Here is a 20260-nt window from a genome sequence, read left to right as displayed (position 1 = left end):
CATTGGTGAAAAGGGAAGTTATGTCAAAGCTGACTGATAAATCTTGGTCATTGAGTGTAATGTTTTTAATTTTATTAATGAAATGTTGTGTATTTTTTATGTAGGAAGGGGACTGACCTACCAATTCCTTGAGTGTGGCAGCTAATTTTTTGGCTAAGTGATAATTTGGGCTGTCAATTCCTTCAACAATCGGACGAAGCGGTGTGCATGGTTTGTGTATTTTTGGCAGGCCATAAATTCTGGGCGCACGGGCATACTGAGGTATTAATTTTTTTTGTTGTTTCTTCAGGCCATATGTGGACGGATTTGATTAATTCAGTTGTTTTCTTTTTGTTAAACTCCCAAATAAGTTAAGACACCTACTCAGTTCTTCTAAAGATCCTCTTCCACACCTAGCCCACCCATGAGTATACAAAATACCATGTGCACAGGGCGAACTATCCCAATCAGACAAGATGAACACAAACAACACATTAAATACCTCCATTTTGGTAAAATCGGCCTTTCTGACCACGCACTCCAAACATACCACAGAATTGATTGGAAAAATACCAAGTCCCTACACTGCACCAAAACCAATAGAAAATTTAAAGAGTCATGTGAAATGCTCAAACACAACCCAAATCTCAACAAAAATGATGGCCTAACCATTTCAAGAATGTGGAGGACCCATCTACAACCTGTATAACCTAAACTAGCCATAGAAAAATCCCACTACAAGAAGACAACCTGGTGAAGTGTTTGTAACATTCAACAGCAACCGAAAGAAATCATATTATACAATCAGAACTATCCAGAAGAATATTAATACTTGAGGACTTTAGCAGTTTATTGCAGTTGTATTTATTTATTTTTATTTTATTTTTTATTTTATTTATTTATTTTTTATTTTATTTTTTTTTATCACTAGAGGTCAGGCTAGGGAAAAGGATTTATTAACTATGTAGATTTAGTTTACCGGCATACAGGGCATGAGCATGTAGCTTGGTTCCTTATACACTTGTATTCTTCCGATGATGACCTCAATACAGGGCTCGAAACGTCAAGTTTTATTTTATTAGTAATTAATAAAATAATCTGTTCAACATGTGTGTTTTTGTGTCCCTAAATTTACAAATATGAATACATAAGTTGATTCATTTGTCCAATAGTTCCAGTAGGGATAGCCCTTGCAGCTTTATTGGCTTCTTGTAGGAGTTTCTTCAGTTTTTTGTTGAGGTACTTGTCTCAATACTAGAAGCCAACTCGTTCCAGGTTGCTGTTCATTTGCTCGATAATTTTTGTTGCAAGTTCTTGTTCCTTCTCTGATGCCTTCTCTTCAACTATTTGTATACAGTGGTGCCTTGGTTAACAACGGCCTCAGATAACGACGTACTTGGTTAATGATGAGTGGCTGTAAGAAAAAAATCTCTCGGTTAATGACACATTCTTTGGTTAACGACTCTCGATTATGTGAACCTCTATCCAATCTAAACAACCGGAATTTTTCGATCGCACTCAGCCACATGCAGGAAGACCTTGTCAAATAGAGAACAGCCACCCGCCATAGCTGTGAAGCTCAGATATATTTGATCCATCATAGCCAGCTATTTACGTTTTCCGGTTATTGTTTCTTTTCTTGTAGTGTACTGTGCTTTATTTTAAAATTTGTGGTTATAAATGCATTTTATGATGAAAATGAGTATTTAAGCATTTATTTTTTTGTGTTGGTTCATATAGACAATAAATCAGCAGGTGCATGTCACTGTTTGTTCGCCATCAAAAGGCAAACACAGATCTCATCTGTATAATAATCGTTGTATCTATAAGCTGCTAATCAGTGTATGTTATGTTAAGTGCTGTATTTAATATCATCACCTTACAAAATGCAGTAAGTCAAAAATTGCAGGTTTCGAATTTAATTGTTAACTTTTATTTCAAAAATTTTTTTTTTTGAACTTTTACTTTTATTTTTAGGTGAAGATATGTTCTTTGTATCCCTTGTCTTAGTGTTGTACAATTTGTAATAATATCGTATTTTGTGTATCTTTTTTTTTTATAGAGTAAATTTTTTTACCGTGTGACAAAATGGGTCCCAAAAAGAAAGCTAGTGAGGGGGAAAAAAAACCCAGAAAAATTTTCTCTATTGAACAGAAGAAAGAAATAATAGCAAAACATCATAAAGGTGTGAAAATTATGCAGCTAGCTCGAATATATGAAACCAGTCATTCTACAATATCAACCATTTTGGCTAAGAAAGAAGAACTTATGGTAGCAAAGGTTGCTAAGGGAATTTCAAGATTGAATGTCAGAGTGCTTCTTTTTTGAGCAAATGGAAAATCTATTACTAATTTGGATCAAAGGAAGAGAAATGGCAGGCGATACTACATCTCAAAATGCAATCTGTCAGAAAGCTAAACAGATTTATCAAGATTTGAAAAAGAAGACTTCGGGATCAAGTTCTGAGGTAGATGATGATGATTTCAAAAGTAGCAGAGATTGGTTTGACAACTTTAAAAAAAGAACAGGAATTCATAGTGTGGTCAGACACGGAGAGGGGCTGCTAGTGCTGACAAAGCAGCAGCAGATAAATTTGTCAATAGCTTTACAAGAATTATAGAAGAAGGAGAATACCTACCTCAACAAGTCTTCAATTGTGATGAGACTGGGTTATTTTGGAAGAAAATGCCCAACAGGACATTTATCACAAAAGAAGAAAAAACACTTCCTGGGCATAAACCAATGAAATAGGTTAACATCCAATCTCAGTGTTTTGTGGAAGTCTAACAGCAAAGCCTGGGTCACAGGAATGGAATTTAGAGACTGGATTCGCTAAGTGTTTGGACCAACTGTCAAAGCCTATCTTGAGCAAAACAATATGCCTCTAAAAGCCATTTTAATCTTGGATAACGCCTGGCCATCCAACGGGCATATAAGAAAAGCTACCAGAGGAATTAGATTTTATCAAGGTGATTTTTCTTCCCAAGATTACATCTCTGATTCAACCAATGGATCAGCTGATAATTGCAAATTTTAAAAAACTTACACAAGAGCACTTTTTACCAGGTGCTTTGAAATGTGTGAGGCTACCAACATAATTTTTAAAATTTTGTTTCTACCTAAGAAAATTTTGGAAGGAAGAATTCAACATTGTCATAGCAATTAGGCTAATTGTAAAAGCTTGGCAAGAAGTAATAATGAAATGTCTCCAAGCAGCATGGAGAAAACTGTGTCCTTCCTTTGGTAATGAAGAAACTTCAGATGAAGGACACAATTTGGAAAGGATATTGTGGCAGCTGCTCATGATCTTAACTTGGAAGTAGATGAAGAAGATGTTGAAGAATTATTGGAGTTGCATGACCGAGAACTGACTACTGACGAGCTAAAAGAACTTTCAAGCAGCAATGTGAAGAAAAGGAAATGGAAATTTCATCTGAAGATGAGGATGGAGAGAAAGAACAAATTACGACTGCTGAAATCAAAAATGTTTTGGCAAAGTGGGAGGAAGTTCAAAATGATGTATGAAATGGAATCCAAACAAATCTGAGGTTATCAGAACTGCAGATCTATTTAATGAAAAGTCCATGCAGTTTTTCAGAAACATTTTAAAAAAGAGGCAGAAGCAAACAACTCTAGACATGTTTTTTACAGGTCCATTTGTCAAAAAACTCTGAAGTGAGCCCAATTGTCTTTCTGGTGAAGATTGATAATTAAAAACTGTTTTCATGAACAATTCATTTTATTAATGTTAATTTTTTTTGTAGCAATTACATATACTGTATAATAAATAAATGATATTTACCATATTTTTATGACATTTTAAATGAGTTTTATCTGCATTTATAATATGTACTATGGTTGTGGGGAGGAGCTGGAACAAATTAATCGATTTTCAATTAAATCTTATGGGAAATCGCGCCTTGGATAACGATGGTTTTGGTTAATGACGGTAATCCTGGAACAGATTAACCAAGGCACGTTAACCAAGGCACCACTGTATTTGCAAAATTTTCAACATTCTGCATGTTGGAATCTGGTTCTGCTCCATTCATATTCTTGGTCAGTTCAGGGTCAGTACAGTCTAATTTTACAGCTTGGACTTTCAGTGCTTCCAGCTCAAGTTCCCTAAATATCTTGTGTTTGATAATGAAGCTGCGCTGCTGCATCAACCTTTTGAATGAAATTTCTGAATTTGGGTGTCGTTCAAACCAAAGTTGGAACACTCGTTTCTGAAATCCCCTAACTGAGGGGTTTGAACTGTAGAAGAACTGCATAACTTGTCGATTTTCAGCCATACTCCACTTTTTCCTAGGAATTACTTTCAAGTTCCGTGGATCTTGCTCCTGTAGCCCACTTGTCACTGGATGGCCAGGAAGCCTAACATCCAGTGCGGTCCTTGGTAACCCACGCGACAACTGTTTGTAAAAAAAAAAATGCAGATAGGAAAGATAGTGTGCATGTTACCTAGGTATGATAGTGACGAGCTGAGCAGATGAGCAGTAATATTGAATAACATAATAGCTAGAATATATCAGAAGAGAGGATGGGAATATGTGGATGCTTGGAGGGCATTTCAGGACAGAAAGGAATTGTATGCGATAAACTTCTTGCATGGTAGCAGGGGTGTCCTTTTGTGGGAATGAGTGCTTGGGAAAAGGGAGACAACATTCGGTAACGCTGAGCCCAGTGGAGTCTAGAGGGGATAATGCTAGGTAAGAAACAGTGGCATTTTTATGCTTTATACTAATGCCAAGAGTATATGGAATAAAGGAGAGGAATTGGTGGCACTGATAGCATCAGCCTGGCCAAAGATTATTGGGATCATTGAGACATGGTTGACAGAAGAGAATTTAATAACAGGAATAAAAGTAGCAGGGTATAGCATTTTTCGGCAGGATAGGAAGGGAAAGCGGGGTGGTGGAGTACTGCTTATGATAAATGATGACTTACGTCTTCTAAGAGTGGAGGCTTTGGAACGAAGTGACACTAATGATTTTGAAAGCATATGATGTGAGGTAGAGGTGGGCAAGACAGGATATTTATTGGGGCGTTGCTACAACTAAGGAGCACAGAAGATGGGGACTAGGAGATGTTTAGACAGTTAAGTTTGGCAAGTGCAAGAAGAATGATTTATGAGATTTTAAATACAGCAGTATAAATTGAGGAGAGGAAGATGTATATAGCAATAAGGGAAAGGGTTTCTAGAATTCTTGAGGGACAATGTCTTAGGCAACATGTAATAGAGGGAACAAGAAGTTCAAGAGTTTTGGGTTTGGTCATAGCATTAGAAGAGTTGATAATAACTGAGATGACATCTCTCCTACCAGTTGGAGAGAGTGACCATGTGGTTTTGACTTGGAAGATGAATAAACATGCAGGAGTATCAAAGAGAGACGGGAACGTATGTAGAATTATAAGGCAGGTGCTGTAATAGTCTTAGATATCAACTTGGGGAAGTTTCATGGAGGGAGGATTTGGAAGGCTGGGATATCATTAGTGCTTGGGAAATTGTGAAGGAATATTTATTAGCAGCAATAGTAAGCTGTATTCCACAAGGGAAGAAGAAAACACAATCTGGTGTAAAGTGGATGACAAACAATATTAAACAGGAACTGCATGTGAAAAAGAGGCTATGGAAGAGATATAAGGATCAGGTGAAGAGCAGATGCATGAAGAATATAAGATGCAGACCAGGAGAGTGACTAGTATGGTAAGGAAGGTGAAACTGGAATATGAGAATTGATTGACCCTCAGTTCCAAAGAAAATCCTAGGGAATTTTTTTAGCTCTGTGACCAGTAGAAGGAGAAATGATTGTGAAAGAATAACATTGTAGGATAAAAATGGAAATAGAGCGACTGATGCAGAGAACATAGTGGAATTGTTCAATGAACACTTTATTGGAGTATTTCATCCTGGATGAGTAAATTTTAATACTAGAGGGATAAGGCAGGTTCGAGGTTAAGAGGTGCAGGAGGAAATTGTGTTCCAAATACTGAGTACCACGGATGTCAGTAAAGCTGTGGGATTGGATGGTATTTCACCAAGTTTGAGAGAATGTGCTAAAGAACTGACAGCTTCTTTGACTTGGCTTTTCAATGAAAGTCTGACTACGGGAATGGAAGGAAGGTAAGATAGTGCCATTGCTTAAGGGCGGTAGCAAACTGGAAGTGTCTAATTATAGGCCACTGTGTGTATCATCAGTAGTTGTTAAGATCTTAGAGAAATTGGTGAGGGACTGTATGAGAGTCAACATGGATTTGTTAAGGGGCACTCATGTTTTAGTAATGTGCTAACCTTTTATAATAAAGTTACAAGAGCAGTTGATAAGGGAAGGCATATGCTGCCATCTTCTTGGATTTAGCGAAGGCATTTGACATTTGACCACATGATAAGTTGATATTTAAATTGCAGCACATGGGTTTGGATGTTGGTTAACTGGATTCAGGATTGGCTGTCCGATAGGTAAACAGAGAGTTGTGTATGGTGGAGCAGTTTCGAGGAGGCAGAAGGTTACAAGTGGGTTTCCACAGGACTCAGTACTGGAACCTGTATTGTTTAACCTTTATATCAATGACATTGTTAGTGGATTGCAGGTGGATATTCAGTTGTTTGCGGATGATGTGAAGCTGGGAAAGGTTATTAGTGATAGTGCAGATGTGGTAGCCCTGCAAGAGGATTTGAATAAACTAGACAGATGGCAAATGAATTGGGGCGTTGGTTTAATGCAGTAAAATGTAATGTCTTGAGGTTTGGTACACATTGATGGGACACTTCATACTCTATTGGAGGAGTTGCACTGGAGGAAGTATCGGATACAAGAGATCTGGGGTTGATGATTGATCTTCTTCTGCAGCTTCTCCCACTTAAGTGGAGCCACTGTTGATAATGAGTCTCCTCCACACCTTTCTGTCTTGGGCTGTCACCACATCCAAGTTCTTCATCCTCAAGTCCTCTTCTGCCAGCTCCCTCCATCTCTTCTTTGGCCGCCCACGCTTCCGACTTCCTTGCACATCCATCTGCATGACCATTCTTCCCACATATTTGTCCTCAATCCTCATCACATGACCAAACCATCTCAACCCTGCCTCCTGTATTTTCGTTCCTAAGGTTGTAACTTTCACTGTGCCCCTGACATAGTCATTTCTCAGACGATCCTTTCTGGTCACACTGCACATCCACCTAAGCATTCTCATCTCTGCTACTTCCATCCTGCTGATGTTATTTTTCCTTAGGGCCACAGTTTCTATAGCATATGTCATAGCTGGCCTCACTACTGTCCTATAGATTTTCCCTTTCAGATTGATCCGCACCCTCTTATCGCATAACACTCCAGCCATCTCCCTCGAGGTCCTCCAACCCGCTTGTATCCTGCATCCCACTTCCTTCTCAGCTCCTCCATCTTCTTCCACTGTTGAACCTAAGTATCTAAAGTCTCTCACCTTCCTGATGACATTTCCTTCCAGCTCCAGATCTGTCTCCTGTCCGCCACCCGCTGTGCAACACATATACTCTGTCTTACTTCTGCTCATTCTCATACCTCTCTCTTCCAGTACTTTTCTCCATCTTTCCAGTTTAGTTCCCGCTTCTTCTCTTGAATCTGCACACAGCAAGATGTCATCTGCATACAACATTGTCCAAGGCGCATCTTCTCTCACCTCCTCTGTTACCACCTCCACAATATTAAACAGAAACAGACCTAATGCTGACCCTTGATGCAAGCCAACTGTTACTTGAAAACTTTCTATCTGTCCCAGACAGGTCCGAACACTTGTCTTCACATTTTTGTACATTTCCCGCAACAACCTGACATATTTCTCCGGCACCTTCTTCTCTCTCAGACATGTCCAGACTTTTTGCCTTGGCACTCTATCGTATGCTTTCTCCAGATCAATAAATGCCAGATGTAGCTCTCTTTGTTTCTCTCGATACTTTTCCATCATCTGCCATAACCCAAAGATAGCATCTGTTGCTGATCTACCAGGCATGAAGCCAAATTGTTCCTTTGCAATCTCCAACTCCTTCCTCAATCTACCATCAAGAACCCTTTCTAGGATTTTCATTGTGTGGGACATCAACTTTATTCCTCTGTAATTTTTACAGTCTTGTGCATCCCCCTTTACCCTTGTAGCTAGGCACAAGAGTACTCTCCCTCCATTCCTCGGGTATATTTTCCTGTTGGCAAACTTTCATGAACAGGTCCCACAGCAGGTCAATTCTCTCTTCCCCCAGTGCCTTCCATGCCTCCACTGGAATTCTGTCGGTGCCCAGGGTTGATGATTGATAGAAACCTGAAATTCAGCAGACATTGCAAAGGTGGTTGAAGGTAACACAGAGGATTGTTGCAATACTGAGAAGTACACTGACCTGCAGAGATAAGAGTTATCATTCCGTTGTATAAGACCTTGATCAGACCACACTTAGACTATTGTTCTCAAATTTAGTCCCCAGTATTTGAAAGGGATAAATTAATTGTGGAAAGGGTACAAAGGCAGATAACAAAGATGGTTTGCAGAAGTTATGCAGAGTTTGGTAGATAGAAGATGGAGTGGTGATATGATTGAGACTTTTAAACTGTTGAGAGGTGGTTAAAGGGTAGACACTGGGAGTTCTTTTGCTTGGTGTAACAACAGGAAGGAGCGATGACAAGGGGCCATCCCTGGAAGTTGCAAAAGGAAGCTGTGAGCACGATGGTGAGGAGTGGTTTCTTTGCATGGAGGGTGGTTGAACCATGGAATGCATTGCCTGATAGAGTGGTGAGTGCGAGAATGGTAAATGAGTTCGGAAGTTTATTTTGCACATGGTTGGACTATAATAAATTTAGTTGAATCCTTTATCCAAGCAAACAAAGTTTGCGCCTGAAAATATCTTCATGACTGAGGTAAGGTGGTATATCCCTTGGCAACTCCTAGCAAAAGTGGATCAAGCTCTCATCATTCCTTGTCTCAGTATCTCCAGTAATGCAAAGCACATCTCCTTGTGGACATGTATACTGCCTATTCGTTAAGGGAAGGGCCACTACCCAGACCGGTTTCGGCCTTTGTATAGATGAAGCGGGCTCTAAAAATAAGACGATCCTGAAAGATCGCCCAACCAAATGTTGTTTCACTCAGTGACAGGCTCACCCCATCACCGAGAAGTACTTCTCAGCATTGACTATACCCAGTGGCAGGTTCACCCCACCACCAAGCAGAGCCTCTCAAATCAGAGCCAGAGCCACACCGGTTTCAACCTTTATTGAGGTCTTGTCAGTGGGAGGCAGATCCAGAGTGGTGATACTAAGCCAGAAGCAATAGAGAGGTCATAATTACCTATACGAGTTAGCAATCGGTGTACCACCTTTATTGAATTACTCTGGATTTGGAGAAAGATGTTGGAAGTTTATTTTGCACTTGGTTAGACTATAATAAATTTAGTTTAATCCTTTATCTAAGTGTAAGCAAACAAAGTTTGCACCTTAAAATATCTTCAGGACTGAGGTAAGGTGGTATATCCCCTGGCAACTCGTAGCAAAGGATGATGAAGCTCTCATCACTCCTTGTCTCAGTATTACACTCAATTACACTTGGATAAAGGATTAAACTGAATTTATTTATAAATTTATAAACCAGTCTGGGTTGTGGCCCTTCCCTTAATGCATAGTAGTATACATGCCTGTAAGGAGATGTGCTTTGCATTATGGGAGATACTGAGACAAGGAGTGATGAGAGCTTGATCCACCTTTGCTATGAGTTGCCAAGGGATGTACCACCTTACCTCAGTCCTGAAGATATTTTCAGGTGCAAACTTTGTTTGCTTACACTTGGATAAAGGATTAAACCAAATTTATTATGGTAAATGAGTTCAAGGAGTAGTATGATAGACCTAGGAGGGACCTCCGTCAATGAGTCTTGATAGACCTTTGTGTTTCCTAGGAAGGACCTCTCGCAGTTAGTCTTTTTACTCCATGGAGGCCCGAATAATAATAATAAAAATAATATAAAAAGTCATTCCTCGACTTATTTCAGGGTTCCCTTCCATCCTGCAGGACATAAGTCGGTCGGACGTAAGTTGATACATTAAATCAACAGAGCTATAGGTGTTGGGGAGTTAACCGTATTAATTATATATACTCTCATTTTAATTTTTAAACCTTATTATAAAACTGTACTGTGCGTTATTGCCATTACAAAACAGGAGAATAATCACCCAAATCTTCCTCCACAATCACATCTTCATTACCTTCCCTAGGTTAAGGAATAAACTATAGCTCTTCTGTTGTAACCCTTGTTTTTTTGATGAAAATGTCCAATGTGCTTTGCTTATTCCTCTTCTTTTCACATAAATTTATCTTTATCACATCATGTACTTTTGTTTCTACTAATCAGTAGCGTTCAACATTTGGCCCATGCCTTTAGCCTGAGAACTTTGCTAACTGCTGAGAACATTTCTGCAGGACTCTTCACTGTAAATTGTTTAACTACCTCTTCTTGTTTCTCTTTTCCCTCTTCCTTTTCTCATTTCTTCCTCTTCTGCCACACGTCCTCCAGTTCGACCAATTCTTTGTTGGTCAACTCTTCTTAGGCACTTTCTGTGAGTTGAACTATGTTGTTATCATTCATTTTGAGATTCAGATTGTTTGCTAGGCCCACTATTTCTTCACTTAATTTACAAAAGTCTTCATTTTTTTTCAATAATTTCCAAAATCGTGTGCAAACCTTTTAATGTCTTTTTTCATATGCCACTCATACATTGAGAGTTCACTTTGTCCCAAGCCACAGCAATATTTTTAATAGCATGATAACTATTGAATGCTTTCCAGAATTGCATGAGTCTAGTCATTTCCTTCAGTGTCAGAAATGGCTCGTGAAAAAGTTCTTCGTAGATAATAAGCCTTAAACAGTGTAAGAACTCCCTGATCCATCCGTTGGATCAATGAAGTAGTGTTTGGAGGGAGAAACATGACCTTGAACTTGCTGAAGATCACCGATATAAGACAGATGACCTTGTGCTGTTTGTTTAGGTGACTAAGGAAAGTGTCTAGTGTCTGCAGCCATGGGGCCAGATCACGTAAACATCGTCAGCATATATAAGCCAGACTTTGGATTTTAAAGGAGAGGAATCTAGAGCATGTTGCTCAAAATGTTCCATATAAAAGTTAGCAATGGGGGGGGGGAGGATAATGGCGAGCTTATGGCTGTGCCTTCTTTTTGTAGGTAGAAAGCGTTTTGCCATACAAAATAACCAGAACGTAATACTTGCACAAAGAGCACTGTGATATCTGGAGGGAATTTGTTCTGTAAAAGAAGGAGTGTGTTATTGACTGGGGCATTCGTAAAGAGTACAGAGACGTCAAAACTGACTAATAAATCAGCTTTTTCTAATGTCGTTGATTATGTTTATGAAGTGTGTGTTTCTGATATAGGAGGGGGGGAATGACCTACCTACCTACTCCTTGAGTGTTGCTGCTAATTTCTTGACTAGATGATAATTAGAGCTGTCTATACCTTTGACTATCCGCTGGAGTGGTGTGTTTTGTTTGTGTATCTTTGGTAGACTGTAAATTCTCAGGGAACGAGCGTAGTGCGGAAGTAATTTTTTGACTGTATCTTCGGACCATGTAGTAATTGATTTAAGTACTTTCTCTGTTTTCTTTTTTATTCTATTGGTTGGGTCATAGTTAACAAGTTGGTATATACTATTGTCCGAGACTAGCAGATTTGTTTTTTCTAAATAAGTGGTTCGATTTAGAATAATGGTGGCATTTCCTTTATTGACTCTAGTTATGATGATGTTCGGATTTGATTTTAATGATTTAACCGCTGTTACTTCGTGTTTCGTTAAGTTGCTTGTTATTGTTTTCTTATGATTTATATTTAAAACGTTGGCGGTTTCTAAATGTATTTTATCTGCTATGTTATTTGGGATGAATGTTAAGCCTCTTTCAATATTACAAATAAATCCAGTTTGTGCATTGATCTGGATTTATTTGTAATATTGAATTTAGACCTTTGCTGAATAGTGAGAGTTCATCTCTGTTTAAGGGGTGGTTGGATAAGTTAACTACGTTACTGTTACCTGTAGGCGATTGGCTCCTGTTGTTTCTTGCTTCTGGTTGGTTGTTAATGTTCACTGTGAAGAAATTCGAATATATCCATTGGTTTTGTCGATCTTTTAGATATGAGATTTTCTTTCTTAGTTTGAAGGATATGGTTCACTGTGCTGTTCGTAATCTTTTCGAGGATAATCCAAATATCTGCGTTCAAGTAACTTGAAAGTTCAGATTTTACATTTTGTACCTAGTTTTGAGTAATGACCAAGTTTTTTCTCATAGCCTGGATCTGTTCTCTGAGTAAAGCTTTCTCCATGCGGTGGTTTGTTGCGCCTTTTTTGAGGTAAATTTTCTCTTTAGTTTGATGCAATTTGGAATGATATAGCTGTCCCTAAATTTATTTTTTTTCACTAGAAGTCATGCCAGTAGAATAACCGCTGATCAAATCATTGTTTCTTTAGCTTACTGTGTGAAATGTAACTCAGCTTGTCCTTGTATATTTGTATATACTCCAGATGATGATCTTAATATGAAGGTCGAAACGTCAGGAAATTAAAATAGTTATTTATAACATGGTTGTAAAGTCCATAATTTCTAAAATAAATACCATAATCTTTGTAACTCCTTTTTGCACCCCTTTTCCACACATTCTTTATCCCCAGGAGATCCATTCTGTACACAATAATCCAGGTGTGGTCTAAAAAGGCAAAATGATTTCCTTGTCCTTACATGTCAAGGTTTTTCAAAATTGCAATTATCCTCTCAGATGTATTTGCAACTTTTACTATGTGAACTTTGAACTTCAAATTCCTATCCGCCATGCGCCGAGATCCCTAGGCCTCATCAGTTTCTTGTAGCAATACCCTGCAAATCTCATCATGCCAAAGTGCATAAACACTTACTAACATTAAGCAGACAGTCATTTTCATTTGCCCAAATTTCCAGCCTGTTCAAATCATTTTTAAGTGCTGGATATCAGTAGCATCCCTGATTGCTCTATCTTCTCGTCATCAGTAAACAATTGCACAACTCATGTTAGACCCTAATGTCATTAACATGTAGTTTGAACAACAACAGTGGCCCAAGGACTGAACCCCGAGGCATATCACTGGTCACCTTAAATCTGGCAGATTCACACTCACTATTACTACTTCTTGATATCTGTATGTCAACCATCCATTGATCCAAGTCAAGAGTTTATATTCCAATCCCATATTCTTCAGTTTATGCAATAGTCTTTCATGTAGTATTCAAATGCCTTAGCAAAATCCAATATTATCATAGTGTACTAATTCCCTTTATCCAACTTTACCATAATATTGTTATAAAATGAGCAAATTGCTAAAACATGACTATCATTTAGTAAACCCCTAGTTTAGCTTTCCACACAATACTTGTTACTTTTCTGTTCTGCACTTTTTATATTTCATAAAACACCTCTCACTCTTATTCTCATGATATATTCTTTCCAAATAACTTTCTCCTTGTGGATTTCATGCTTAATAAGGTTGCACATCCATTTTCCTCTCAAACCTGTTTATTCTTTGAACACTAGGGATACATTTAGATACCACCTCATTTAAGCTCTTTTCAAAGATTCCCATGCATTATTGACATTTTTCCCATTCAGTAAACTGATACCATGGGAACAAAGATAATCATAATTTGATCATAATGAACTAAGTTGATCATAATTTCCAGCTTTGTAGTTCAGCATGTAACCTGTTCTAATGAGAACATCAACATAGTTAGATACTTCCCAAGAAAACATGGTGTGATCACCGTCGCCAACCGGTGATAAAATAATCATATTGTCAACAGAGATTCCTTCTTTCACATGCTGCTTGAGAAAGTTGTCTCACAGCAGTTCAATAAATTCCTCTTCATTCTTATCATGAGATTTCTATTCTACCCAATCAGTGTTTGGATAACTAAACTCTCACCCATAATGATTACTTGTTTAGTACCCATAATGCTAAATTGGTGATGCACATCTTCATCCCCTGTAACTAAGATGCCAGGTTTTGTAGAAACACCCACCATATATTTCATTCTGTTAGCCTCCATTTCACACTAGATAGCCTCAAACTCACCACTACATGGGACTTTGTTACCATCATTGTTTTTTTGCATTTCTACCCTAACTGGACTTAAGCCGTCTGATATCATTAGTAGTGGTCTCCCTCCTTTCCTATATCTTCTGTCATTTCTAAAAATACCATACCCATTACACTCGATCCCAATTACTATATCTGATTCTGATAGCCAAGTTTCACTGTCAACAGTCTTAGGTCACATTGTATTCAATAAAGCAACAAACTCAACCCCTTTGTTTCTGATGTTCCTGACATTTGTGTACAGACATAACAAATTACCATTCAGCCTGTTCTTATAATTAGATATGCATTCCATTTGGCCTTGTTGTAGAACTTTCTCTTTTCCCCACCCAGACATACTCAAAAGGTTCGAACCCAAAGTATATATTTCCATTCCTTCAGCAGATGCAAGACCATGTTTGAAACCATTCATATCTTTTATTATTATTATTACTACTATCTGACACCTCCAAGGAGTCCAAAGACTCATCGAAGGAGGGCACCTACTCTACAACTCTTTCTCTCCACAACCCAATCCATCAAGGAACTGCAACTACACCAACGCCATCTACCGACTACCACCACCACTAGTATTTTCACAGACAATCGCAAACATCCATGGCAGGATTCGAACCCGCATCCTTTTGGCTGGAGAGCGAATATGCTAACCACTCGGCCAACCAGGTCGGCAAATGTGATATCTTCATCACATTTGCACATACCATAGCCAAACTTTTACACACATTTTTCCCATTCCTTCCTTGTTGATCTAGGTCTCTTCTCAATAAGTAATTTTTTCAAGCTCTTGATGCCAAATGAATTCAAGTGTAGGCTGCCACACATCTCAAATCTTGCACACATTTCTGCTACACAGCCTGCACAATGATTCATTTATTATCATAGCTCATAGCCATACCATAGACATTATAGAGTTAAAGGTGATAGAGGAGCGAGGCTAATAGAATTTGCAGAAACAGAAAACCTGTACATCATGAATTTTTTTTTTTTTTCAAGAAAAAAAAAACACATAGGAATTGGACATGAAAAAGTCAAAATGAAAAAAAAAAAAAAAAAACTATTGAAATTGGCTTTCTCCTTGGCAACAATAAAGACATCTTTCAGGACTGTTCTGTTATCAACACCTTCAGCATCGGAAGTAACCATTGTATGGTATGCAGTAAGATTCAAATAAATTGCCAAAAAGAAAGAAGAAAAATGTTTCGAAAATCAAAGTAAAAAAAAAATATATATATATATATATATACACACACACAAACTCAGCATTAAAAAAGAAATATTCCAACATAAACTAAACAATAAATTTAAAAATCTTATTATAGATATCACTTGAAATAGCTGGTACCACAGAACAGAAACTTAACAATTTCTGAAGAAACCAAACAGTTTATGAAGAAAAATGAAACAAGCATATACACCAAAGAATAAAATTGAATACACTGAATTGTAGTTACATACATACAACAATTTTTGTAGTGTGTATGTTTATATATACTTATAGGAAAAAGAATTGAAGAATTTTACTCAGTATTATATCAGGATGGTTAATCAAATGAAGAAGGAGATGACAACTACAAATTAATTGTAGTGCCATAGATTCTTCCAGAAGAAGTAATGTGGAGTATCCAAAGCTTCCAAAATGGTAAAGCTGCAGATGAGGATGGAGTTATAATTGTACTTCTAAGAAAAGGTGGAGAAATGATCTACAAAATCTTGGCAAAATTATTTACCCTATGTCTAAAGAAAAATGATGTACCAAGAACATGGAAAAGTGCTACCCCTAGTTAAAGTAGAAGACTTGAACTACTGACCCACCACTCTAATATCAGTGGTTTACAAAGTGTGTACAAAAGTCTTGGCTCATAGACTTTGTGCAACTCTAGACCTAGCACAACCAAAAGAACAGGCAAGCTTTCAAAGTGGCTTTACTATAATGGACCATATTCAAGTTGTACAACAGATTATCAAACAGTGTAATGAATATCAGCTACCATTTTATCTTAGTTGTATTGAATATAAGAAAGCTTTTGATTCAGTTAAAATTCCGCAATACTTAGAGCATAATGAAACCAGCAAGTGGAGCCAATCATCAGGACCATCAAATCAGTATACATCAGTGCAACAGCAACAGTTCATTTCACTAGAAATATCTCCACTCTGGAAATACAGAGAAGTATGAGATAAGGTGACACTATTTCCAAAACTGTTGACAGCATACTTAGAAATATTCAACTTCTTGATTGGGAAGAGAAAGGCCCTAAAATAAATGAAAGATATTTAGGCCATTTATGCTTTGCAGATGATATATAGGTATCTTTACTTCAGCTTTGCTTGAATTACAGACTTGTATCCATGAACTCCAAATTGCTAGCAAAAACAGCTGGCCTAAAGATAAACCTAAAGAAGACCCAAGTTATGTTCATTAGTTATATCCAGCCAGAACTAATCAAAATCAATAATGATGAAAATGAACAAGTAAATCATTACATATACTTTGGACAAAGGATATCAATGGAACAAAATGGGATGAAATTAAAAGACACACACAATGCTTAGATGGAAAGCAGTTGGAAAATTTCAGTCAATATTCAAAAGTCAATTACCATTATGCCTGAAAAGAAAAAGGTTTTAATCAATCTATTCTTCTTATGTTGACAAATGGCTGTGAAACATGGACACTAAATGCAAAGGAAATTCAAAAATTAAGAACAATACAATTTAGTATGGAAAGAAATATGCTTGGTATCACAAGACTGGATCACAAAAGGAATACATGGGTAAGAAATTAAACCATAATATTTGGCATCATAGGAAGAGTGAGACATCTGAAATTACAATGGGCTGGGCATATTGCTCAAAGACAGGATCAGTTAAAGAGAACAAGAGAAGTACTGTATTGGATTCCATGAGAGGAAAACAACTATGACACTGACCCAAATCATGGTGGATTGATGAAATCATCAAATTTGCAGGAAGAAGAACCATTGACAGACAGCTTTGGAGTAATCTTGGAAAGGCCTTCATCCAGCAGTGGATTGACAATGGCTGATGGTAATATATATATATATATATATAACATCAACCCTTCCTCAGTTTAGCACCATGGATATCTTCCCCCCCCCTCCAATAATTTCCAATATCATTAATGTACAAGTTGAACTGCATTGGCTCAAGTCCCCCTGACATACTTATCTTCCTTCCCTTTGATTCAACTTCATATACTACCTGATGTCTATTAGCCATTTATGTCACCAACTTCATAGCAGTTCCCTTGGCCATATCACATTTTAAATAATACAGTTGAAACATTTAAAGTTGAAGCAGTAACACAAAACTCAGGAATAAAGAGTAAATGGAATAGAAAAGTGGACTACTAAACCAGGACAAAGAAATAAAAAGATGATTAAAAAAAATGTTACCAGAAATGGCCCGATTCCAAGACAGAAAAGAAACAAAAATAGAGCACAAAAGAAACATTGCAGTTGTAAAACAAGAAGTTAGGAAAAAACTGAGAGAGAGAGAGAGAGAGTTGAAACACGTTTGTAATAACTGAATTGGAAATGGATATAACTAAGCCATAACCAAAAACCTATGTTCAAAATCTCTGAACTGATGATAATAAAGAAGTAAAATTTATACAACAAAGAATGATCTAACAGAAAATATTACGGTATCATAACTGAAAAATACAATAAATAAGACAAAACATGAAAAAACACCAGGAGAAGACAATATAAATATGGAGCCGTATAAAAATGCAGGTGAAAAATAAAGACACCTGGAATTCTTTAACAGGGTCTGGATTTCTGGAAAAACTGATCTAAATATACCAAACCAGCCTCTTATAGTCTATTCAAGAAATATGCACAGGAAATAAAATAGTCAAATTAGAACAGACATCAGAATGGAAAGAGATATCTAGAGAAGTATGGCAAGAGGATATATCTCATCACCTCTGCTTTTTAATATTATATATATATATATATATATATATATATATAATAATTATAACTATCTGGAAACAGCATACCTCATTTGGTATATAAATAAACTCCCAACTAAAGATTATAGATACGACTACAGTATCCACAGAAATCAGTCACATCCATGACGCATTTTTAGCCAATGGCTTTTCCCTTCACAAAATCAGTAAACACTTGGCCATCCCTAAATCCCCCCCCCTCCCCCAATTCCAGAACACAAAAAAAATTGGTTGCTATTCCCTAATCTGGTACACCTCAGAAAAAAAAAAACAAGTATTAAAACGGTGTGACACACAAGCCATTCCAAAAATTAGCTATCCATCTACCAGCTGAAAGACCTCCATCTTTTAGACTATCCTGTGGTCTACGGCATCACTTGCTCCTGCAAATTTTCCTAATTTGGACAAACAGAAAAGAACAGCAAATATCTGTCTGAAGGACAACTGAAATTACATCCCTTAATCCAAAAGAGAAAAGAATTTCAAAAAGAAAAGCACTTGGCCTTCATTGATCACTGACTATCCTGTGGTCTACAGCATCACTTGCTCCTGCAAATTTTCCTAATTTGGACAAACAGAAATTACATCCATTACTTGTAGATTCTACTGGAACAAACCTCCATTTTATACATGGCATAGTAATTTATTAGCTAAATAATTTTAGTTGGTAATTATCTGTTTTCTCTATTAAACTTAAATAAGATGCATTGTTCATGCTCTCCACACTATAATTCTTTAACTCGGAAGCTAGTACCTCTTCATTTTGAGGGTATAGTACTAAAGCAATTTTTTGTAGGCTTGCTGCCAAGGAGTACACAAGACAGAACTTGAAACTTCACTTCTTATCACAGAAGATGTATTCATTTTCTGATGCTACTTTCTTTGTAGATACACGTAAAAGATATCTGCTGGTTAATTTGTATGCAATTTCTTCTCTGTTTTTTTATTAGAAAAAAACAGAGAAGAAATTGTAAAATAAAAAAGTAAAATAGCAGCTAGCTAAATTCTTTTATGTTCTTTCATTTTCTCTTCTCTGAATAGTCTTCTTTCAAACATCTATATTGAAATTATAATCTTCAGAAATTGTTGTCTTTGCAGTTAAGCTGACACTTCTTAGGATCTTTTGTATGGATTTTCTGTTCTTAACTATTGAATTATGTATATATTAAATTCAATTTTAATAGTTCACTTTCTGTTATAGGACACTGTGGAAGTCCTTTTGAGGCATGAGGCTGATGTGAATGCACGAGATAAGAACTGGCAAACACCTTTGCATGTAGCAGCTGCTAATAATGCCTATATGTGTGCCAAATTTATCATTCCTTTACAGAACAACTTAAATATTTCAGACAGAGCTGGAAGGACTAGTCTTCATCATGCTGCATATAATAAATTATATTTTAGGATAAATTATTTATTGAAGGATTAAATGTTAATTCATATGATACAAGATTACTATATCCACTTTCCAAACATTGCTACATACTCTTTACAGAAATATAATCAGTAACACAAGTGATTCTTAAGTATGGGAATGCATCCTCATGAGTTTTCCTTCTTGTTCAGATTTTTGCGTTTTTTTTTTTTTTTTTTCGGTAGTGGATTGATAGTTAGTTTGACTAAGAAGTGGAGATAGTTAATCTAGGAACTCTTTTTGCATGAGTGCTGATGCTTTTGCACTTCTTTAGAAATGCATTTACCTTCAAGTATAGTTAATCATTGGTAGTGTTTATTTTATGTTCTCTAGAAGAACATAGTGCATTGAGAATTGAGCTATGTAACATATGCCAAGATAGTTTGTTGATAATGCATTGCCTATTTAATGAATAGGCAATGCATTGCCTAATAGCATTGGAAAGAAGGAGCAAGAAGGAAAGAAAGAAGAGTAGGGCCCAGTCTACAGATAGTATAACAGATCTATATTACATGAAGTAAGGCATGGTTCAGCATCAGGTACCTTGAGTTCACCACTTCATACTCACTAAAGTGAGGGCTTGAGGATTAGACACAATTAACATAAAAATTTATGACATTGCTTTTCCAGAGTGATACAAAATTTAATTGAAGAAAGTATGAAAGGATTTCTTATTTTGTTCTGACATTAAAATCTCTAATTATGCAAATAAAAAGAAGCAGAAAAAAAAATAATTTGTAGG

General features: G+C 36.9%; 1 protein-coding gene across 1 annotated transcript in view; it reads left to right on the top strand.

Annotated features, from left to right (window-relative positions):
• Nucleotides 1–20260, top strand: part of LOC150109762 (serine/threonine-protein phosphatase 6 regulatory ankyrin repeat subunit C-like) — a 336489-nt gene that overhangs the window by 68200 nt on the left and 248029 nt on the right. Inside the window, 1 exon segment of the mRNA XM_090396213.1 lies at nucleotides 19306–19496. Within this exon segment, the coding sequence (XP_090252339.1) occupies nucleotides 19306–19496 (191 nt within the window).

The sequence above is a fragment of the Typopeltis vanoorti genome, chromosome 1 (assembly GCF_054136105.1).
Source record: "Typopeltis vanoorti isolate ZY-2024b chromosome 1, IOZ_Tvanoo_1.0, whole genome shotgun sequence".
NCBI lineage: Eukaryota > Metazoa > Arthropoda > Arachnida > Uropygi > Thelyphonidae > Typopeltis > Typopeltis vanoorti.
This window is presented reverse-complemented; position numbering and strand designations above follow the sequence as displayed.